Below are 24544 nucleotides of genomic sequence, written 5' to 3'. Positions count from 1 at the left end.
GTATCGAGATATTGTGGGTAGCCGGTTGATGAGATCAACAGAGGTTGCAAAAGCCTCAACCCAATAAGCATGAGGCACTTTAGATGCTGCCAGGAGAGTTCGAGAAGTCTCAACAATATGCTGATGCTTACGTTCGGCACACCCATTTTGCTCGGGGGTATGAGGACAAGTGAGCTGATGATGAATGCCATGGCGAGCTAAGAACTGAGAGAATGCAGTACTAACATATTCACCACCAGAATCTGAACGTAATGAAATAACTTTTGTACACAGAGAATTCTCAACAAGTAATTTCCATTGCATAAAGGTGGAGAGAACATCAGATTTACACCATAAAGGATAGAACCAACAATATCTGGTATAGTCATCTATGAAAATGACATAATACCGAAAACCATGATGAGACAGGATGGGTGAGGGTCCCCAAACATCCGTATGACAAGTAGTACTAGAAAATGGAAGTTTAGAACATTTTCCTAGTGCACAATCGGAGCAAAAAGCTTTATTTGAAGCAGCAAGAACAGAAATACAGGATTGAGAAACCAACTTATTCATGATCTTTACAGAAGGATGGCCCAGTCTTTGATGCCAAAGATGCTGGGGAGCTTTGACAGAGGCAGCTAAAGCTTGACTCGAGGTAGCAGGAGAGAAGGATGAGTGAAAAGGATAGAAGCCATGTTGAACCGGTCCTTTAAAAAGCATTCTCCCCGAAGAAAGATCCTTCACAGTGAAGTGAAAATGATAAAGATGCATAGAGCAAGAATTGTCAAGAAGAAATTGATTAGCAGAGAGAAGATTGTGCTTTAAAGCAGGAACATGTAAGACATGCTTTAAAGCAAAAGAATTAGTAGAAGTATGTAAAGAGGATGAGCCAGAATGGAGAATAGGCAAACCTTTGCCATCTCCAATATACACTTGCTCAGGACCAGTGTAGGCTTCTGGATTCTGAAGGTTAGCATATGAGTTTGTCATATGGGAACTAGCACCAGAGTCAACAATCCAGGTAGGAGTAGAAGGAGAGGTACCAGCAACCATTGCAGAATGAGAAGATTTGCCATTGTAGTTTTGATCCATGCGATGAGGACAATTACAAGCCTCATGGTCTGGTTGTCGACAAATCTGACAGAAAAGCTTTCGAGGGAAAGATGAGTTATTGCGAGCTTCACAATTGAATCGCTGATTATTACGAGAGTAGGTATTCCTGCCATTGTTGAATCTGGAATTTCCACGATTCTGAAAAGTGCCCCGATTTGGGCCCGGATAATTGCGATCCACATTGCGACCTTGATTGGAGAACTGAGAAAGATGCTGGGCAGTAAATGCCTGAGGGATAGAGGGAGCAGGCAAGGGAAGAATACCAGCTGAGGAATTATATGCCTGGAATGGTGCAGTGGAGACAGATTTCTTCCGATTGTTGAGTTGAATCTCCTTACTGAGAAGTAAACCGTGTAATTCATCAATAGTCGTGGAACCAAGACGAAACTGAATAGCATCCACAAAAGAATCAAATTCAGGAGGTAAGCCATGAAGTGTGACGGATATGAGATCGGAATCTTCAACAGGAGCACCAGCACTTGCTAGGGCATCGACAATTTCTTCAATTTGCTGGAGATATTGAGCAGCAGTCAATTCACCTTTAACAAGACTGCGAAGACGAGAACGAAGCTCATGGATGTGAGACTGAGATGCAGTGGCGAGACGCGATTCCAATTTCGCCCAAAGTTCGCGAGCAGAAGTGACGCCAACTGTGTAAGGAATCAAAGAATCAGATAGAGTTGAATTGATCCAGATGAGAATGTTCTGATCATTCTCAAACCAAGTAACATAAGCAGGATTGAGAGTGGCGGTGCGATTGCCAGAAGAATCAAGAAGATATTTGGGCGGCGCCGCCATGGATCCATCAATAAGACCAGTAAGATTGTAGCGACGAAGAATTGGAGCAAATAAGGCACTCCAGGTCAGGTAATTTGTGGTGGTAAGCTTGAGCGGAACCATAGATCCAATATTTTGGATGGTAATGGAGGAAGAAATCGCAGAATTAGGGTTAGGATGTGGATCGGTGGACTCAAAAGAGGAAGATGTAGCAGTCACCATAGCTGGATTGAGAGAGAAATCACAATCGAGAAGAACAAGATACGATCAAGAACAACCAAGACACGATCAAGATCAAGAACAAGATCAATGGATCGGAGAAGATGAAGCGGTGCAGAGAGAAGCAGGAAAAGAGGATCGAAAAAGAAACGTCGTGAGACTGAGGGCGAGTGATACCATATTAGGAGAAATATTCTCATTAAATCAAAAAATAACTTTTACACTTTGAGTATTTATATACAACTATCACAACTATCACAGTTGGCATTACAACTAACAGAAAGTGTAACTAAGCTAACAAACTAAACATTCCTTAGCCTCTAAGTATTATCCCTTGAAGGTGTAATTACATTTTTATCCTTAATAGTTTAATGGGTTTATTGGTTTTATAGTGGTTTTTATTACAAATGATTTATTACTAATTAGGGTGTTTGGATTCAAAATGCAGTAAATCAAAGAAGAATAGTCCAACTAATAGAAAAATAGTTACCAATCGATTATTGTAGTTTCAGTGATCATGATTTGACGCATTTAGTTTACTACTACTTACAATTCAATGACGACAACTTAATTAAGTGAATTCTAATAATAATTGGTTTTCAACGCGACAGTAATCCAAAATTAAGGTAAAAATCAAATTTAAGTATTAATTATGTTTGAAAATTTCTGAAAATCTATGTCATTCAATTGTAACAATTGAAACTATAAGAACCAAAGTCGAACTTCCCTCAAATACCAATCAAACTTCGTAGCCATTTCAAGTTCATGATCCCTTTGATTATTAAATAGCAATACTCCCAAACTTCTGGATTTAAAAAAATATAAAAAATATAATATATATATATATATATATTATGAGCATCGCACGGTAAAAATTTTAAAATGTTAATAATAACACTATCAAAATATAATTGATAAAAAAATATTCGATCTCAAACCAAATATCTGACGTTGGTTAGAAGCGTAGTTACCGGCTGTTCTTTTCTCATAAATTAAAAAAGAATGGACAGTATAAAACTTGTTGTGGCCGCAAAAGAGGATAATGCTAGTCACGAGAATAAAAGACGGTTCATGGGATTTTGTGTTGGGGATCAAATAAAGCGATTAATATTTCCAAGGTAGATCCAAAATCTTTTGGGAATGCTATAAAATATTATCAAGATAACTGGAGGACCGCCGGCTGCAGGCTTAAGGACCACAAAACTCAATAGTTGTCTCTTCCGATCATATAATGTTAAGGAAATATATATCACTCGACATTGCGTTATTTGCATATTGTATGACAAAAAATATTCTCAAAATAATTGAAAAATTATAGTCTAAACAAAATTATACTGTTTTTAATATTAATAAGTGAGGACGAGTTTTGATATAACGAATAAGTTGTTCTTTTGTAACTAAAATGTCACAAGTTCGTAGGGGTGGGCGTGGTTTTGAGTGAAACCAAAACCAAAACCGCAAGTTTTTGCGGTTTGGTTCGGTGCGGTTTTGAAGCCAAAACCAAAATGAAACCAAACCGTTTGGTTAGGTTCGGTGTGGTTTCAAACGTTTCGGTTTGATTTTTAAGAAAAAATGTACAATTTGCAATTTAACATATTAAAAAGCATTTCCCATTAGTAATAGGAAAATGACATATGTTATGTAAACAATTAGCATGTTGCATGTAGTTGTGATGTTAAAACATGTTTGTGCAACGAAAAAGGTGTCCCTTACAATGTTTTTCATAAAACAAGTTGAATAAATTTGAATTCATTAAACGTGAGTGAAACTTTCATACTAGAATATATGATATCATGCTTCAAATGAGTGGACTTCAGTAGATCATTGTTCGACTCTTGATAACAAGATTAGTCCACCCTTATACATATATGTGTGTGTGATGGTATAAAATAACAAAGGTCTTTCAAGTTAATGAACAAAAGAAAGTGATGAATGATGATATTCTAGTGTGGTTGAGTCCATACTAAGTGTATGGATTTTAACAAACGACCAATTAAAATATGAAATCTAATATGGACATTTAATTAAATGTTTATTAATATTTGCGGTGCGGTTCGGTTTCAGTGCAGTTTTCTAAAGCCAAAACCGAAACCAAACCATTTTCTATATTGCAGTTCGGTTTCAAAACCGAAACCGTTTCAAAACCGCAAAACCAAACCGTTCGGTGCGGTTCAATTTGGTTCGTGTTTCGGTTTCAGTTTTCGGTTCTAAGTGACCACCCCTACAAGTTCGAATCATGAAACAATTTTTTGCAAAACAAAAATAAAACTGCATACAATAAACATCCATTCTCAACCCTCCCAAAATTAAAAGCCTTGTTGACTTTGAGTGGGTCTTCAGCTTAACGCATAAAAAACGAAAAAATTATCAAATGAAACTCATAGAATTAAGCACTCGATAGAAAATTTACAAAACCACAAGTGGAAAAAAAAAAACCAAGCATTCAATTTGAGGTGCATCAACCAAATCAAGTTGCCCTGTCCTTCTCACTCCCCCCACCCATTGAACGTGTAAATTCAATGGCAAAATACACACGTCAGCAATACATCATAACTAACCAAGGTAACTTTTTAAACACTCTGGAACTCAACAAGTTACCCTAGTAAATAGTACTAGTACCTCTGTTTTACCATTTTCATAATTTCAACAGCCTCCCTTAATCTCCTTTCCGTAGCTTCTCTAGCAACTGTAACTCGGCCGGCATTCCTGCATTAAGATTAAGATGGTACTAATTAGAGCTTAACGATCGTTTAATTTAAGTTTCCAAAGAAAAAACGAGAGATTCTTTGATTAAATCTGACCTCTTGTCATTGTTGCCAGCCTTCCTACTAAGTTCCTCAACAAGATTGTGTAGCCTTTTCAAAAGAGCGGGCGATTTACGCACAGCTTCAACGCCTTTACGACTAGCACAAACCTTCTTCAGAAGTTCGGAAGCTGTGAAATAACCCTCTTCCTTGTTCCTGAAGTTAGGGTAAGTTATTAGCCGTTAAACCAAGATAACAAACGTTCATTTTGGCAAATCATATTTGAGAGTATATGGCTTACGAACCTTACAAACTCGCATACAACAGTTTCTACTGATCCCGGACTGTCAATTAGCACTTCTACCAGGTGTGGATAGCGGGCAAGGTTCCTTAGAGTTGAGAGCACGTGTTTTTGAACCTCCTGATCGGGTATACTTCGAGTGGCTGAGCCAAAAATCTTCAGCAATGTTTTAATAGCTCCTTCCTCCACGAGTTTTTCACAACATTTCTGAGAATGTGCAGTGGCCTTGTCTGCAAGTAGGATTATAACGTAAGTACACCATGCTAGGATTACATTTCATGTAGGAATAATGGAAAGACATGAATTTAGAATCATGAACAAACCATGGAAATGTTGTCGAATCTATTCTGAAATGTAAAATTAGCGTAATGCATGCAAACTTGGATCAAGAAATGTTGGAAATGGAGTGTATCATACAATCACTAACAACTTACCCAAAGTAACACAAGTGTGAAGAATGCCGCTGATACTTTTCATTGTTTGTAGCTCCGAAAGTGCTGCTACAAGTCTGTTTATAATCCGCATGCTATCATCTACATTTGTGGCAGACTTTTGCACTCTCAAGCGCAGCTCCAGTAGCTGACCTTCCGTCTCTTTCCTCCTTAGAAGGTAGCCTCTCCAGCATGACTGTCACTCAAAATCGGTTCTGTTAATTTACTGAATTCAGTAATAAGTACAAAACAATGGCGAAAACAATATATTCAAAAATAGCCAAAAATAATTCTACGACTACAGGTTTTTACCCTGTTTGACATTTTGATTCATAACAGAAACCAAAAACAATGGAAGGAACATTAAGTCAAAGAAATACATCAATCGAAGGTCTAGCTGCTAGAGCATTCTTTCGACATTTATGTAACTCCAAGTTTTTCATAAATGCAGTGGACTAATACTTCAGCCACATTTAACTGGTAACATTAGATTTCTACTGAATAAAAGAGACTAATGAGAACAAATGAAACATTAAGGGATATATCTTACTTGTATCGCAACAATACATTGCCTCTCTCTAACAGCTTTTTGCCTAGCAAACCACCCTCGAATATGAGACTGAATAATGACTGCAGAATTCGTTCTAAAGTTTAGTGACATGACACTCCTCCACCACCTTTGCAATTTCAACACGGAGCAAACAACTTTATTTAGTTCAGCACCCATATAAAGGGCTTCTGTTCTATTCAAAGGACAACCATTGCGGACGATTGGGCGTAGGGAAGCAGCACCTGCAACAAACCAAAGCCATAAACATTTGTAACTGTAAGTTTCTATTCAAGGCTAGAACATCCAACACAAATAAATAAAATGGGTAAGAACCAGTCAGGAAAGGTTGTAGTAATATACCTAAGAGCCTATTTCGACTAATCTGCCCCCTGACTATCCGTTGAATTTCCACTGCAGCTTGTCTATGACGATGAAATGATTGACGCCATATCAAGCCTCGAATAGCACTTTGGATCTTTATTGCAGCCTGTCTTTGACACGAGAATTGACTTCTGATCAACCAGCCACGGAAGTATCTCTGAAATCATTTAAGCACACTACTGAGACATGATACTTGCACAATAGAAAAGGGGAGAAAATTAGTCACACATCTAGATAGTATAAAACTACAACAATAGAATTAAGTTGCATACAAAAGATTGCTTTAATATGACAAGGTTTCTATATGCTCAGAAGACATGGAGAAATACTTACTTGGATTGCAACAATGAGAAGCCTATGATTTTCAGCGCCTTTCCTGGCAAAACATCCACGTATATAAGATTGAATGACGGTGGCTGAACCAGCTGCAATTTTGTATTGCTGATAAGCCTTCCAGCATCTTGACATTCGATATACACTTTGGATTTTTATTATTGCTTGCCTTTTAATATGAGACCTCCTCCTCACTAGCCAACCACGAAAATGACTTTGAATTTTAGTTGCAGCGGAAAGCTGATAGAGAAGAGAATGACAGAAAGAAAAATTCTTCCACGCAAGCTGGATTTTAACTGCTGCCCTTACTTGAAGATCACGCGCAACACTTTCTTGGCAGAGATTGGAAGATTTATCTACAAGATCAACCCCATGAATGTATCTCAACCTTGCAAGCCACCCACGAATATATCTTTGGATAACAATGGCAGCTTTGACTAGATCAGGAGCAGATATATCATGAGTTACAATACTTCCTCCCTCATAATTGCTTTTTTCAGTATTTTCTGCCCTTACTTGAAGATCACTCGCAATATTTTCTTGGCACAGATTGCAAGATTTATCTACAAGAGCAACCCCATGAATGTATCTCAACCTTGCAAGCCACCCACGAATATATCTTTGGATAACAATGGCAGCTTTGACTAGATCAGGAGCAGATATATCATGAGTTACAATACTTCCTCCCTCATAATTGCTTTTTTCAGTATTTTCTGCCCTTACTTGAAGATCACGCACAATATTTTCTTGGCACAGATTGCAAGATTTATCTACAAGAGCAACCCCATGAATGTATCTCAACCTTGCAAGCCACCCACGAATATATCTTTGCACAACAATGGCAGCTTTGACTAGATCAGGAGCAGATATATCATGAGTTACAATACTTCCTCCCTCATAATTGCTTTTCTCAGTATTTTCTGCCCTTACTTGAAGATCACGCACAACATTTTCTTGGCACCGATTGCAAGATTTATCTACAAGAGCAACCCCATGAATGTATCTCAACCTTGCAAGCCACCCACGAATATATCTTTGGACAACAATGGCAGCTTTAACTAGATCAGGAGTAGATATATCATGAGTTACAATACTTCCTCCCTCATAATTGCCTTTGTCAGTATTTACTGCAAGTATCAGATATGGATTCCTCCATCAGAAAGAGAACAGTATATACCACACTTACGATATCAGGACCAGAAATAAAATGATAGAATAAAATTACAGGTAAGCAATAAACTCTCCTCTGAGTGACGGAATACAAATAAATCAAGAAAATCGGGGAAATAAAAGAAAAGAACTTTGGAGTCAGAGAACTGAGTGAAGAGAGAGGAACTAGCAAGGGGTAACAAGAAATGGCAACACGACAGACATTACTCTAGCATTGAGCTACAGAAGATAATACAATTACCTTTTTCAATATTAATGTTATCCTTATTCGTAGATAGGTTAAGCGAAGTAGGAGAAGTTGGTTTTGCAACAGATTTATGGTTCCTTTCAGCCATATCTTGCCACCAGGCCTGAATAGCCTTAAACTTTCTTACAGAATCTGTTTGTATATACAAACATCACAACAAATGAAAAATACAAATAAAGCAATCAGTTTCAACAAATGAACAAATAAAATTAACCTTGAAGACAGATACAAGAAAACAAGGGAAAGAAACCTTCGATGTGGTGGTCATATGTTTCCTCTTCGACCTGTGTTGCTTCGGGTCTTACATAGCATCCCATACATGTATATTTTCTGTCTGTACTTTGGCAATCACAACCCAAGAGTTTATGGAAATTTAATTGGTCCTGCCAAAGAGATACTCAATGTTAAAGTATTATGACAACAGCTGAATCCATTCTTCCACCATAATAAAATATCAGCTCTTTTTAAACGATAAACATCATTTATTACCATATTTTTCTTGACAATAAGTTGAGATGAAAGGAACACCAATAGTATCACCACACTCCGGTCATTTCGTGCACCGTTGTATTCAAGAATGTCACTAATTTGCAGAACCTGTTGAAATATTTCAAGATGATTGTATATTAAGCTGGCAAAGGTATTCAAATGGTAGGATTTGGCAAAATTTAAGCTAGATGGGAAGTTCACGAAGAAGTGAAAATGAAGAAAAGAAAACCAGCACAAACCTCTGGAAAGTTTCCCAATAACGTCAACAATTTCTGGGATAATAAAAAGTTGTGCACTGCATCTGAATAATCAGTGGCCAACATGATTGATTCTTCGTGACTTGATTTATTACGATCCTGTAACATATAATTTAATGTGAATGAAGAGAGGGAACTAAATCTCTATGTTCACAAAAAATTATAGGAGGTAAATTATACATATAGTACCTTTGATGACCGACCACAAGATAGTTGCTTACGAAAGTAATAGTCCAGCAAGCACCATATGGCTTTTCCATCAACCAATGAAGCAAAACTGTCAACCTTGCAATCATAATTTTCACAAATTGCCTGAAAACCCCCAATAAAAATGATTATCAGGAGCAGAGCAGTGATTTTTTGTGTAACTTAGACAAATTGCAGATTGTGTTTGTTAAATTGCAAAAGAATGCTATTCAAACCCCATAATAAGAATAAGCTGATAAACTTTCGGCTATATATTAGCAGCAATACCTGAATCCATTTTAAAATCATTTCCAATGAAGAGGAATCAAAACTGATCTGTGAAACAGAAGAGAATGATTAAAGGTCAATTTTTAATTGAAACTATAGACCATGTAAACATAATACCACAACAATATATTGACCAACAGGTAAACTAATAAGAAACTTATCCTCATTGAAATGGACATACCACACTGCCACGAATTTTGCAAATTTCCTCAGCTAAGTTTGTTTTCTTGACCAGAAGCGGTAGCTGCAAGTTCAATGACAAAGTTAATGAAGAATGTTACCAACAAGCAGATAACGGTAAACTCATAAAGAATTCTTAACGATAGGAGGGAGAAGAAAGGAACAGGCCTGCAAATGGACAAACACGTTCCAGAGCAAGGAAAGAGTAAGTTCCTTGTCCCCGCCAGCAATATCATCTGCCACAATCATCATTCCGTCTTCATCATGTAAAACAACGCCAGCCTGTTTAAGGTACTGCAGGGCAATGCCACAATTTGCCATGTTCTTCTTAAGCGTATCTGCTGGAACAACCATTTTCTGTTCCCCAATGCAACAGTGAAATCACTAACTAAGATAAACATTCTGTTAAACAATAATTGGACCTGCCTATTTATTCAAAGTATAAAGAAAGAAAAATAACAACCGTGAGGATAGAGGCGTCATCTAGCAAAAGTTGAATGGCTCTGCACAGTCGCACCCCATCTTGAAGATCAGCAAATAAATTTGTAACTCGGAAGTCATATTCAACAAGGGGATGCTGCACAATAACAAATATCAATCGTCGATTAGACAAAGTGAAAATAATTTTGTTGATACTAAATAATGAAACATTATGCCTCATCATCAATGGAAAGGGCCCAATCTTGAACAAATCTTAAAAGACACTTCTTTCGCTCACATCCTGAAAATACACACTTAAACAGAATCCGATGTAAATGAGTGTCACACATAAAATGAGCAATCTACCTGCTGATAGGATACTTTGTATCCTAAAACCACCAGATGTGCTGAAATATTACCTTCTCCAAGCATGACATCAGATGACAGAAAATCTAGTTTTGAACCACAATTAAAGAAAAGTCAACCCTATAGTTCAACCAGGACAGTTACAAAACAATCAACGAGCAACAGAGAAATGGAGCGATGATTACCATGGATCACCTGATGACTCGATTTAATACGAGATTCAACTGTAAACAATAACGGAGAACCCCCATCCACTCCATCAATTCCATACTTAAGAGAAAGACTGCTCTGGCATTTCGCTCTATCAAGGATAAGAGCGAGCATCAGAAATCTCTTCAAAGTGACGTTTCCCAGAGCTTCGTAATAACCCGGTCTGTAAAGACCCTCAACCTTCTTGTTGTAAGCATAATCTTTTGCTAGACCCGAATGTGCAAAAAATTGCTTCTCAATGATCATTTTCAGAAACCTGAGTTCTTCATCAGAATTAGCATCTCTGTCAGACAACAAAGAATCTCCACCAAAAACAATGTACAATCCAATTCGAAGCCAAATTGGGTTATAACTCATGAGGATTCTAGTGGCCTTCTCCTTCAACCCAAAATCCGTAACTAAAGGACAATGTGCCTTCATCTTTAATCTCCCTTCATCAATATTCTGCGTAATAAATAAAACAGTCAACATGTTGGTCAAATACTAAAATTTTCTCTAACTTTCTTAGCAACCAAACAAATGAAAAGAAAATCATACGAAAGATTCTGAGAATTCAAACCTTTGCTACATGAGTCATCGCATCGAAAACCTCCTTGCAACTGCCCATGCTCAGATAGAGTCGCATCCTCTGCGTCAAATCATCAACACTGCACACATGCTCCAACGAAGAACGCAGGTTCGAATACTTGGAGCTCGAAAACGCTACAGCGCTCACGGCCCGCCACGACGAGTCTCTCTGACGCTTGGGGTCCCGCCACGCCGAATCAACCCCAACCGCACTGCCGGGATCGCTATCCCTCTTTCCCTTGGGGAGCGTTCCCGTGCGGTCTCCATCGACGGACAAATTGCAGCCACAGGATGTAGGGTTTTGAAAGAGGAAATTGAGCCAGACGGAGAGAGACTTGGCCAGCGACTTGAGCGATTGTTCTTTCTGAATTTGGGCCTTGCGGGACGACTGCGACTGCTCGAGCTCAAATGCCTTGAGTTTCCGGGACGCCGCCTTTATCCGGCCAGAGTTTGACGGAGCGAGAGACGGCCTGCGGCGAAATGACGAAGAAGTACCAGGGGTTTGTTTCGAGGCAGTGAAGAATTTGGGGCCGGGGGACTGGAAATTGGAGATTCGCGAGGAGGGTTTCGGGGTTTTGAAATTGGTGATGTCTTTGAAGAGAGTGGAGGGGTTTCTGTAAGGCGACGGCGACGGAGAAGGCGGTGGCTCTCGGCCTTCCATTGGGGGCTTCTTGGCTCAGTCTGTGGCTGAGAAACGCGAAGAGGGGTTTGAATTTTGACTTGGTTTGAATTTGAAATGCCCAGAGGGCCAGAAGAGAGAGCGGGGAATGGCGATAGACGACGCTTAATGACCAAAACAACTCCAACGTCTACTTTTATATTTCAAAACCCGAAGTAGGCCTAGTGGGCCTTGAGCCCAACATCATGCGAGCCCAATACTATAAAATTACTATGACACGTCAGCCCAACAACATCGTTAGGTCAATGGTTGGATTGAGGATCCTCTTCGAATTCTCTCTGTGAAGATCTTCTATTTTCTACTACTTATATGAAAACAAGTGGTGTTCCATCCATATTCCGGTAAAATAAAATAAAATTTTCAATGTCAGGATCATCACAAAGAAGATTGGGAGAAAATCCTCATTCCAATAGGAAAAGAGAGGATTGTGTTGTGGTCTATTTTATCTGACAGAGGGACTAGGGCCGGCGGCAGAGAGAGAGAGGAGAGAGATGTGTGTTTGTAGAATTGTAGGGGAATGTGTGTGTTGTTATCCCTCCTACATTGTGCCTTTATTTATAGTAGTAAAGGGAGAGAAGAATATTTCTTCTCCTCCAAGTAATACAAGTTGTAATAGGAAAGAATAACTAGAATCAAATCTTATCTAGGATTTACACAATCATACTTAAACTAGGAATGTTTACAACACTCCCCCTTGAGTGGGTAAATACTCAAGGTAGATTCAGCATCATGCAGAAGTTGAGGAAGTCGACTCGTCGGCATTGATTCCAAGGAACAACGCTTATTCTCAATAAGGTAGGAACTTGCATAAGTAGTAAGTCTCACTAAAAAACCCTAAGGCTATGGCAAAAACCCAAGTAGGGACAAAATCCATAGTCTAAGGAAAAATGCGTGAGAAATGCAAAGTCAAAAGAAACGTCTACAGGACGTCATCAGGGATATGACCAGCCCAAGGTGGGTGCCTCGTTAAAACCTAGTTAGGTAGCAAAAACCCAGTGGGAAAAATGCTCCTAATCGTAGGGAAAAAGAGTACATTAAGATCAAGCAAGTATCTAGAAGATACTCCCCCTGAGTTTGACATAATTCCACAGAGAAATAGCAAAGTTACAACTCAGAAAGTTTACGCATACCAATTCCATGAACAAGCTTCTGAAACGTCGCCTTCGGTAGTGATTTGGTGAAGAGGTCGGCCAGATTGTCTTGTGATCGGATTTGCGTGACTTCAATCTTCTGATGCTCTTGTTGTTGATGTGTAAAGAAGAACTTCGGCGCAATATGCTTGGTGTTGTCTCCTTTGATGTAACCCTTCTTGAGCTGTTCGATGCAAGCTGCGTTGTCTTCAAAAATCGTCGTCGGGGCATTAACGGCGGGATGAAGATCACAGGAGCTTCGAATATGGCCCACTACTGCTCTCAACCAAAAGCATTCCCGAGTTGCTTCATGTAAGGCGAGAATTTCAGCATGGTTAGACGAAGTGGCAACTAAGGTCTGTTTAGTTGACCTCCAAGATATTGCGGTGCCTCCAACGGTAAAGACATAACTCGTTTGAGAACGCGCCTTGTGCGGATCAGATAAGTATCCAGCGTCGGCATAACCAACAAGGCGAGAATCAACCCGATGAGCATAGGGTACGGCATCACTCGAGGATTCGTAGGGATAGAATAAGCCCAAATCCGTAGTACCCTTAAGGTAACGGAAGATGTCTTTCACGCCAGTCCAATGTCTGCGTGTTGGTGCATTGCTGTATCTTGCCAAAAGATTAACAGCGAAGGAGATGTCGGGTCTAGTGCATTGAGCTAAGTACAATAAAGCGCCTATCGCACTTAGATAAGGAACTTCAGGCTCCAAAATCTCTTCATCATCCTCCTTCGGATGGAAGGGATCTCGCTTTGCATCTAGCGTACGAACGACCATAGGAGTACTCGAAGGCTTCGCTTTATCCTCATTAAAACGGCGCAACACCTTCTGGGTGTAGTTCGATTGATGTACTAGGATTCCATCCGAACAATGCTCTATCTCGAGGCCGAGACAGTATCGAGTCTTACCTAGATCTTTCATCTCAAATTCCGACTTCAGGTGCGAAGCAGTTCTCGCGAGCTCTTCAGGAGTTCCGATGAGATTCATGTCATCGACATATACTGCAACAATCGCAAATCCGGAATGTGACTTCTTAATGAACACACAAGGGCATAGTTCGTTATTCACATATCCCTGACTAGTCAAATACTCACTTAAACGGTTATACCACATTCTTCCGGATTGTTTCAAACCGTATAGTGAACGCCTCAGCCGAATTGAGAGCGTGTTCCGGGGTTTGGAAATATTTGAACCAGTCAATGTAAGTCCTTCGGGAACTTTCAAATAAATTTCCGTATCAAGATCCCCATATAGATACGCGGTTACTACGTCCATCAGCTGCATATCCAGTTTTTCGGAAACTACCAAACTGATAAGGTATCGAAAAGTAATCACATCCATAACGGGTGAGTAAGTTTCGTCATAGTCAATCCCGGGGCGTTGTGAGAAACCTTATGCTACAAGACGAGCTTTGTAACGCACAATTTCGTTCTTCTCATTACGCTTCCGAACGAAAACCCACTTGTAGCCAACGGGCTTCACATGTGGAGGAGTAGGAACTACAGGTCCAAACACCTTACGTTTCGCAAGTGAATCAAGTTCGACTTGGATTGCTTGTTTCCAGTTTGACCAATCAGCTCTACGTCGACATTCATCAACGGAACGCGGTTCAATGTCATCGCTCAACATGATCTCAGTAGCTACTGCAAATACTAATGCATCGTCGACAATCATCTCATTTCTACGCCACACATCATCTAAGCTAGCATAATAGACCGAAATCTCACGATTCTCGGGAGGAGGATTCGTCTCTTCAATGACGCTTCCATAATCTAGAATTTCCTCATGAGTTGGGTAAAATGAGTAAGCGATAGTCGGATTCACGGTAGGCTCTTCAGGACCTTGTGTCGTGGTTTTCCTCTTCCGGGGGTGTGAATCCTTTGAACCAAGGGGTCTGCCACGCTTTTGTGTAGGGGCAGATGATTGGTTAGCCGCTAATGTACGTGGATCACCAGAATTGGCGTCCCGGGCTTCCAGGAGGGTAGTCTGTCGTACATTTGGTACATCCATCTTTGCAGGCGTATTCGCAGCTGGAATATGTGATCTTGTCACGCGCGCTAGATCGGTGAAAGCATCTGGCATGCTCTGAGCTATGCTCTGGAGATCTAATATGCGCTGCACTTCAGCTTCAGACTGAGCGGTGCGGGGATCTAAATGAGACAAAGTGGAAGTCGTCCACGATAATTCGTGTCGTTCATTAGGAACGTTGACGTTCTTATCTCCCCCTAACGACGGGAAGACTGTCTCATAGAAGTGACAATCCGTGAAACGAGCGGTAAACAGATCGCCTGTCAAAGGTTCTAAGTAACGAATAATCGAATGAGAATCATATCCGACATAGATTCCCATCCTTCGCTGAGGCCCCATTTTTGTACGTAAGGGCGGCGAGATCGGCACATAGACCGCACAACCAAAAACGCGCAGATGCGATATGTCGGGTTCGCATCCGGTGACCAACTGAAGGGCACTAAATGGTTGTGTCGCAACAGGCCTCAGGCGGACCAACTTTGCTGCGTGCAATATTGCATGGCCCCAAGCAGCGATCGGGAGCTTGGTACGTATGACCAACGATCGAGCAATCATTTGTAAACGCTTAATGAAAGCCTATGCCAGGCCGTTATGGGTGTGAACATGGGGTACAGGATGTTCAACTTCAACCCCAACCGACATGCAATAGTCATCAAAAGTTTTAGATGTGAATTCTCCAGCATTATCCAATCGAATAGATTTGATCGGATAATCAGGGTGGTGAGCCCTGAGCTTGATAACCTGAGCCAACAGTTTGGAGAATGCAACGTTCCTTGTGGACAACAAGCACACGTGTGACCAACATGTAGAAGCGTCAACCAAAACCATAAAATATCTAAATGGTCCGCAGGGAGGTTGAATCGGTCCACAAATGTCCCCCTGAATCCGTTGTAGAAAAATGGGAGGATTCGAACGAATCTTGTCATAAGAAGGCTTAGTAATAAGCTTTCCCATAGAACATGTTTGACATGCAATTTCATGGATCGAACCTAAGCTTCGGGTTAGTGGATGCCCGTGTGAAGTTTTGAGGATACGGCGCATCGCTATTTGTCCAGGATGTCCCAAACGATCATGCCAAAGTGTAATTTCGTGCGCGGTCCCTGTGGTAGGGCCGGCCACATAGTGGCATTCTATGGGGCGTATGGTCGTAGTATACAGACCACTCGGGTTACGCTCCATCTTCTCTAGAATACGCTTCTGGCCATATTCGTAGGAAGTTACGCACAGAAATTCAACTCCGTTTTCTACGTGGGTTTCAGCGTGGTAATTGTTATCTCTAATGTCCTTGAAACTTAGTAACGTTCTTCCGGAACGTGGAGAATAGAGTGCCTCAGCAATGGTCAAGATTGTACCATTGGACAACATTATACGTGCCTTACCGTATCCTTCGATCAGGTTGGATGGGCCTGAGAGGGTTGTCAGAGGTGCATTCTTAGGTACGAAGTTAGTGAAATAGATGCGTTCACGCAAAACAGTATGCGTGGTTGCACTATCTGCCAGACAACTAACTTTCCCACTAGTCATACCTAGAATGAAAAATTAATTTGAATCGGTCACATGCATAAAAGTTTATAAAAACAAGTATCAATTCAAAATAATTTCATTTATTCAAGGAAAAAACTTAATATCCAAAATAAATCGCCAACTAATAATCCAAAACATAAAGGAAAATTGTTCAAAATCAACCAAAAAACAAGGTGGGGTTCGGCCACTAGGTGGAATTCGGCCCCAATTGTCTTATTTTAACTGAAAAATAAGTCTATGTCTAAGATTCTAATCTTCCATAGGAGTGGTATCCTCCTGAAAATCAGAAACCTCCATCTTTGTAGTCTCCGGTTCGTCCACTTGCAGGAAGTTTGATTCAAACTTCGTACGACGAGAATGATATGCATCCACAACCTTCTTGGGAGCACGGCAAATACGGGACCAATGGTCCTTGGAACCACAACGATAGCACATATCGTCATTCATTGTGGCATGTGCTTTGCCCTTATTCTTGAAGTTCGGGGCCTTGGGAGCGAGGTTTGGGCGCTTCTGGGATTTGTTTCCTCCCTTGGATGGGCCTTGGCTCTGTTGACCTTGGTGGGATGGCTTCTGGCCGCCCTTACCACGCATCTTTTGGCGTTTTGGGTGCTGATTAGTGCTATAATGTGCTTCAGGCACAACAGTAGCCCCAGTAGGTCGAGCTTGATGATTCTTCATCAACAGCTGGTTCTGCTTTTCAGCAAGAAGTAAAACAGAGATCAAATCCGAGAACTTAGTGAACTTCTGAGCTCTATATTGTTGCTGCAGGACAATATTAGAAGCAGAGAAGGTCGAGTAGGTCTTCTCCAGGAGATCCTCTTCAGTCAAAGTTTCATTGCAAAACTTGAGAAATGATCGGATTCGACAAACTTCAGAATTATATTCATTCACAGACTTAAAGTCTTGGAAGCGCAAGTGCTGCCAGTCGTGTCTTGCTTCAGGCAAGAATATGTCCTTTTGGTGATCGAAACGATCAGCCAAAGCGACCCATAATGCACGTGGATCCTCCTCAGCAAGGTACTCAGTTTGTAGAGCGTCATGGATATGTCTTCGGATGAAGATCATAGCAGTGGCTTTTTCAGCCTCGCCAACAGGTTTATCTGTTGCTTCTTCAATAGCAGGACACAAATTCTTTGCAGTGAGGTGGAGCTTCACATCTTGAACCCACTTGAGGTAGTTCCTTCTAGAAACCTCCAAAGCGGTGAAGTCGAGTTTGTTCAAGTTCGACATGTTCCTATCACAAAATAGATGGACAATATGTGGTTAGTGTAATGGAGAAAAATCAATCCATTCACATAGGAGTATAACATACAGGTTCTAATAGACATGTATTGGTTTAATTTTGCATGAAAAACTTCAGGTTTTCATGGGTGATATATTTAAGTGAAAACTTCGGGTTTTCTAACAAGGCATGTGTATAAGAAACTTCGGGTTTCAAGGTAATTATGAACTTCAGGTTCATATATTCCTGCAGGCAAACACAAATATATATGCAAACAAATATGCAAAGAATATATGCAGAAATATTGTATAATGATAAGTGAATTAATTTATTTTTGGTCTTCGGGGCCAAATTAAAGTGTGGGTGAAAATATAAAAACCCATATTATTTAAAAAAAAATTAAATAATAAAATCTCGGGGCCGAAAAATATAGGCCGAGGACCCCCGGGTGTAGGCTGCAGGCCCACGGGGTGAGAAGGGAATGGGCTGCTGTGTGCAGCCCTAAATCATCATTTTTTTCTTTCACGCGGGCAGCATTAGGCTGGCCCAAGAACAAAAAAATCTTTTTTTCGCACGGGCCGAGAGGCTGAAGCCCACTAGGGCTCGGGTTGCAGGACCAAAACATCCCAGCCGTAGCTGGGTGTGTCAATCGGGGAAGAAGGCCGTTCTTTGATTGACGGCGCCAATGCAGGAGACAGTCCATGGTCTGTGCAAACCATGGGTCGTCGGAGAACCAAGTACTCATCGACGGAGATGAAATCTCGACGTCGGGGCAAATAGAACCAAAAAATTCAACTGAATTCAAATGAAAAAAACCCATGGAATTCTTCTGGAATTGCACGGAATCGTTATTGAAAACGATGGGTTGTGTCCAATTTGCATGACTGCCGGTCGTGTTGCGTCGGAAGACTCGACGGCAAGGACCTGGGCTTCAGGCCGTAGGTCGGGACAAGGTGCTTCAAACGCACCGTGTGGTTCCATGCTTGCGGGTGTGGGTTCTCGGTTTGGGTTGGGCCATCGCAGGCTGCGGGCCTGGTGGCTTGCGGCCTTGCATGGTGCACAGGCACGGGTTCGACTAGAACCCTAATTTCCCCAACCGCAAAAATTTTCAATTCAAATATAAATATATGCATGTAAAATTCAATGAATCACATATTTACGTTGATGCATATGCAAATAATAGTTTCAATGCATGTACATATGTAGGATTCAATTCATGACAAATATCAAATTCACATAATTGTAGCAATTTTGATTATGAAGCATACACAATTTATGTAGAATCTAAAATACGTAAAACGTAAAGTTGGGTCATGCATCATGGTGAATGTTCATGCTATCAGGGCTTGCAAAATATCGAGTTAAAAGCCGTTGTTTGGAAAGAACCTGATTTCGTGATGATATGGATGAACTGGTTTGATGCAGAAAAAAAATCTCCAACGTCAGATTCCTAAGCGCAGCGGTAGGAGCGTGCTGATAACGTGTTGTGGTCTATTTTATCTGACAGAGGGACTAGGGCCGGCGGCAGAGAGAGAGAGGAGAGAGATGTGTGTTTGTAGAATTGTAGGGGAATGTGTGTGTTGTTATCCCTCCTACATTGTGCCTTTATTTATAGTAGTAAAGGGAGAGAAGATATTTCTTCTCCTCTAAGTAATACAAGTTGTAATAGGAAAGGATAACTAGAATCAAATCTTATCTAGGATTTACACAATCATACTTAAACTAGGAATGTTTACAACAGATTGGTGTTTTTTTTTTTACTTGGTTTTTACAGAAGAAACTTGCGCAGATATACAAAATTCGACATGAAGAAAAGAAGAAGGGAAGGCAAGGCAATACAGGTGCGTCTGTTAAATCCGATGATAAAATTTATATATATCGATGACATTATCGATTGTGTTCCGTAGATTTGCAAATCATTTATTTACAATATGGATTTGATTGGTACATATCTTTGTATCTGATCATGCATTTACAGTATGGATTTGATTGGACTAGTTTTCCATGGTTTGTTCATGATTCTTGATTGATTGGTTTTGCAAACAATATTCCTACCAAACGTTATGTGCGGCCTCCCACAAAGGCGGCTTGGGTGGTGGAGCCCGAGCTGATGATGATGGAGGTCTTCTTGGGGCGGGAAAAGGCATAGGACGCCTTTGTCCAAACAAATGAGGCGGTGGGGCTGGGGGTGGAGGTAGACGTGCAGGCACGTTCAAACAAAAAATTAAAGCTCGCCGCCCCTACCGGAGGGTTCCGCTGTGCAGGCGAGATAAGCCCAATGCTCAAGAAAGGGAATTGCTCATGATGAGGTTATGACAGTACTAGAGCAACGTTGACATTGACAGTGACACATTGTAAATGAGGTCCGTGCAGGTTTGGGAGGATGCAGAGTGACGGACAAGGTCGTGTTCAAGGTCAACTGTGGTATGAACCTGCAGGAAATAAGTGCGGCTGCAGTAGACGTGAACGGGGGTATGGAATACCTGGACTCGCATTTAGTCACAGGTGGCGTGATAAGTTCTAAAGAAAATTCATGTATAAAAAGCAAGCAAAAACCACATATATTTAACTAAAATATATTGAAGAAATAGATGTGGATCCAAATAGTCAATTAAAGTATTACTTACCCAAATCCCCAAATCCCCAAAACTCCCCATTCCAAAAAAGATATCCAATTTGCCTACGATTTTCTCCTCGCAAACAGCCGTCCTAACCATCAAGCTATTGTCAACGGAAGATGAGCTATAGAGACCTTACTTTTATAAAAAGGAAAATGATGGATGTGAAAGATATAGAGATCTTACTTTTATAGTGAAAATATAAAAAGTAAAAAAAAAAAAAAGATAACAATCCGACGGATGAAATTAAGATAAGAAAATCAATCCAACAGATGCAAAAAGTTGAAATCTTATGGTTTAGGGTTGGTGGAGCTCCTTAATGTGTTCTGAAGGTGGTGATATTGGAGATGCTCTTATGGTTTAGGGTTTTAAGTTCGAATATTGTGAATGTCGAACTCGATATAAATTTATTCTTGGACCAGTCATGGATTCAAGTTCCATTTGACTACTAATGTGGAGAGGTGGGTTTGGTGAGTTCATGTCAAGTAGATGATCCTTTTCATGGTGATTTGATCTTAGGAAGCCAACAAATAAAATTGATATGAAGGTAATTTTGGAAACACAAAACGTGTGAAATATTACGTACAAACATTATTAGGTAATTTTCCTAGTTGAATTATATTATCAAGTTGTAGCGAAGAAAAAAGACACATAGTTATCAGGTTGTAGTCAATAAAAAAAGACAATGGGCTTAAGACAAAGAGAAACATGAGGTTATCTTAATTTATTTCTTTTGCTAAGATTTTTTTTTTAACTTTAGGTTATCTTAATTTTATTTTATGAATGTTTTAACCCAAATAAATTTAAATTCCGATAATTTAGAAAACCGAACAAATCACACTAACCAAACTTCAATACACACATCAACCAAACTTTAATAAACAAACCAACAACCAAACTTTAATACACGCACCAACCAAACTTCAATACACAAACAACCAAGCAAACTTCAATACATACACCAGCCAAACTTCAATATCTACCAGTGAAAACTACCTAAACAATCACCAAACAACAATAAATTTTCCTTCCTCCCTTTCCTCTGTACAAGGGGAATTTAACAAAATCATAAAACCCATCATCCTCGTATCTAGAGTGATACACTTTGTTATTTCAACGACATTGAGATGTAGTTTATATTCGAGACATAGTTTGGCGATGAAAATAATATTACAATGGGCCTGTCTAAAAAAGTTTATTCTACTAGTTTGACCGTTGGATTTGAAACGGACCATTAGATCAAATTTAAAAGATTGCTGAAAAAAAGATTGTAATATGGATTTGTTGATAACCAATGATCCAAAAATCGAATGGCGCGTAGTTAATCCAGATTACCGTTGGACATACAGCCCCCCCTAACACACGAAGCCAACTATCGACCATTACATCCAAAGTCCCGTGCCCTTAAAAAAAAAAACTAATGAAAATAGCTTGAAAACTTTGAGTTTTAACGATAATGACAAAATAAAAGGTAAAGTGAATAGTATCATGATTGACTTTTTAGTGTAAAAATGTAATTTTTCGTTAAAATGAACAGCACCACGAGCTTTTCGTTAAAACTTCCTTAAAAAAAAGGGCGGGCCCCCCAACATTTGGGTCAAACCCAAATTTGTTGGTTTAGATTTTGTTGTTGGGCGACAATTTGTGGGTTTGGTCTCCTTGTTTGAGTTGGTATTTGCAGGGAGGGTGGTGGGGTTGTGGTTTGTTTTGGGGTTTTCTATACAAAGCTAACACCGGTCATAGCAGGTGGGATGTATTCAAGCTTTCAAAGCAAAATGTTGAAATCGAACTCGTCGAACCTTGACTCCTTGCGAAGGTCGTAGGTCGTATACAACTGAGGACAAATCTTCCCTATCCAATATTGCTCGTCCTTATATAACTAGGCTTTGTCATGGCTGTCATGACCGGAGAAAGAGGACATTTCTGACATATGCATAATACCAGAGACACGATATATATTCATGCATATGTCAGGAATGTCATCTTTCCCCACAGTCACTGGTATATATTCTGGTTTCATCTCCCTCGATACCCCAGCTTCCATGAAAGCTTCCTCTTTGAGTGTCGCGTCAAAAACCCGGTAAGCCTTTCAGCGTATGTGTCCCAGCATTGTCTGCGTTCTTCCTCCCACTTCTGTCGATCGTTTCGAGAGTGTTGTAGTCCAAGAATATAAGAAGAAAACAGAAGCAGGTGAGAAAGAAAACCTAGACGTGATTGAGAACACCAGCAATCTGTAAAACACATCTCCGCGAAACAAACAACATGGTAACCAAGCAATTGATGAACCTCTCGACCACTGTTGGATTTCACTTCGCGAATGTTCTTTGTTCCTCATATCGCATTTGGTTATGGTGCAAATTTTGCTTCATGAAATAAAATAGCCATAAAATCACATGTAGAACAAAGAACTATGTCATCGGTAAAAATCAAGCACTTCTGTGACCCTCTCCACTCGGGTTCGAATCTTCTCGATTCCCTTTTCTCCCCCAAAAGTCAGAACCCAAACTAAACTTTATTTAGTTCAGCACCCATATAAAGGGCTCCTGTGCTATTCAAAGGACAACCATTGCGGACGATTGGGCATAGTGAAGCAGCACCTGCAACAAACCAAAGCCATAAACATTTGTAACTATAAGTTTATATTCAAAGCTAGAACATGCAACACAAATAAATAAAATGTGTAGGAAGCAGTCGGGAAAGGTTGTAGTAATATACCTAAGAGCCTATTTCGACTAATCTGCCCCCTGACTATCCGTTGAATTTCCACTGCAGCTTGTCTATGACGATGAAATGATTGACGCCATATCAAGCCTCGAATAGAGCTTTGGATCTTTATTGCAGCCTGTCTTTGACACGAGAATTGACTTCTGATCAACCAACCACGGAAGTATCTCTGAAATCATTTAAGCACATTACTGAGACATGATACTTGCACAATAGAAAAGGGGAGAAAATTATAGTCACTCATCTAGACAGTATAAATACCACTACAATAGAATGAAGTTGCATACAAAAGATTGCTTTAATATGACAAGGTTTCTGCTGCCCTATATGCTCAGAAGACATGGAGAAATACTTACTTGGATTGCAACAATGAGAAGCCTATGATTTTCAGCGCCTTTCCGGGCAAAACATCCACGTATATAAGATTGAATGACGGTGGCTGAACCAGCTGCAATTTTGTACTGCTGATAAGCCTTCCAGCATCTTGACATTCGATAAACACTTTGGATTTTTATTATTGCTTGCCCTTTAATGTGAGACCTCCTCCTCACTAGCCAACCACGAAAATGACTTTGAATTTTAGTTGCAGCGGAAAGCTGATAGAGAAGAGAATGACAGACAGAAAAATTCTTCCACGCAAGCTGGATTTTAACTGCTGCCCTTACTTGAAGGTCACGCGCAACACTTTCTTGGCAGAGATTGGAAGATTTATCTACAAGATCAAGCCCATGAATATATCTTTGGATAACAATGGCAGCTTTGACTAGGTCAGGAGCAGATATATCATGAGTTACAATAGTTCCTCCCTCATAATTGCTTTTTTCAGTATTTTCTGCCCTTACTTGAAGATCACGCACAACATTTTCTTGGCACAGATTGCAAGATTTATCTACAAGAGCAACCCCATGAATGTATCTCAACCTTGCAAATTGGTGATGTCTTTGAAGAGAGTGGAGGGGTTTCTGTAAGGCGACGGCGATGAGGGTTTAGGGGTTTTGAAATTGGTGATGTCTTTGAAGAGAGTGGAGGGGTTTCTGTAAGGCGACGGCGACGGAGACGGCGGTGGCTCTCGGCCTTCCATTGGGGGCTTCGCTGGCTCAGTCTGTGGCTGAGAAACGCGAAGAGGGGTTTGAATTTTGACTTGGTTTGAATTTGAAATGCCCAGAAGACAGAGCGGGGAATGGCGATAGACGACGCTTAATGACCTAAACAACCCTAACGTCTTCTTTTATATTTCAAAACCCGAAAGTGGGCCTAGTGGGCCTTGAGCCCAACAACATGCGAGCCCAATACTATAAAATTACTATGACACGTCGGCCCAACAACGTCGTTGGGTCAATGCCAAAAATAAGGATCTTCTTCGAATTCTCTCTGTGAGAATGCTCACTTTTTCACTACTTA

At 40.3% G+C, this 24544-nt stretch overlaps 1 protein-coding gene across 1 annotated transcript; it reads right to left on the bottom strand.

Moving 5' to 3' along the window:
- Nucleotides 1-4455: 4455 nt before the first annotated feature.
- Nucleotides 4456-12004, bottom strand: LOC103446864 (uncharacterized). Its single transcript, XM_017335033.3, has 19 exons — nucleotides 11204-12004; nucleotides 10620-11088; nucleotides 10435-10520; nucleotides 10112-10225; nucleotides 9817-10005; nucleotides 9650-9712; nucleotides 9469-9516; nucleotides 9184-9306; nucleotides 8977-9093; nucleotides 8738-8845; nucleotides 8499-8631; nucleotides 8243-8380; nucleotides 6832-7958; nucleotides 6478-6655; nucleotides 6118-6359; nucleotides 5571-5763; nucleotides 5141-5366; nucleotides 4893-5051; nucleotides 4456-4797 (listed from the first exon to the last, which is right to left on the bottom strand). The coding sequence occupies exons 1-19, from the start codon at nucleotides 11870-11872 to the stop codon at nucleotides 4704-4706; spliced, it is 4476 nt and encodes a 1491-aa protein (XP_017190522.2). The 5' UTR covers nucleotides 11873-12004; the 3' UTR covers nucleotides 4456-4703.
- Nucleotides 12005-24544: the final 12540 nt, after the last annotated feature.

Source organism: Malus domestica, chromosome 10, assembly GCF_042453785.1.
Source record: "Malus domestica chromosome 10, GDT2T_hap1".
Taxonomy (NCBI): domain Eukaryota; kingdom Viridiplantae; phylum Streptophyta; class Magnoliopsida; order Rosales; family Rosaceae; genus Malus; species Malus domestica.
The sequence above is the reverse complement of the archived record's forward strand: the minus strand, read 5'-3'. Positions and strand labels throughout refer to the sequence as shown.

Excerpts from the sequence above, each read along its gene's own strand:
- LOC103446864 (XM_017335033.3), bottom strand. The coding sequence starts at position 11,872 with ATGGAAGGCCGAGAGCCACCGCCTTCTCCGTCGCCGTCGCCTTACAGA. Across the intron at positions 9,307-9,468 it reads TGATTTTAAAATGGATTCAG|GCAATTTGTGAAAATTATGA; the intron begins GTATTGCTGCTA and ends GGGGGTTTTCAG. Across the intron at positions 8,632-8,737 it reads TTATTGTCAAGAAAAATATG|GACCAATTAAATTTCCATAA; the intron begins GTAATAAATGAT and ends TCTCTTTGGCAG.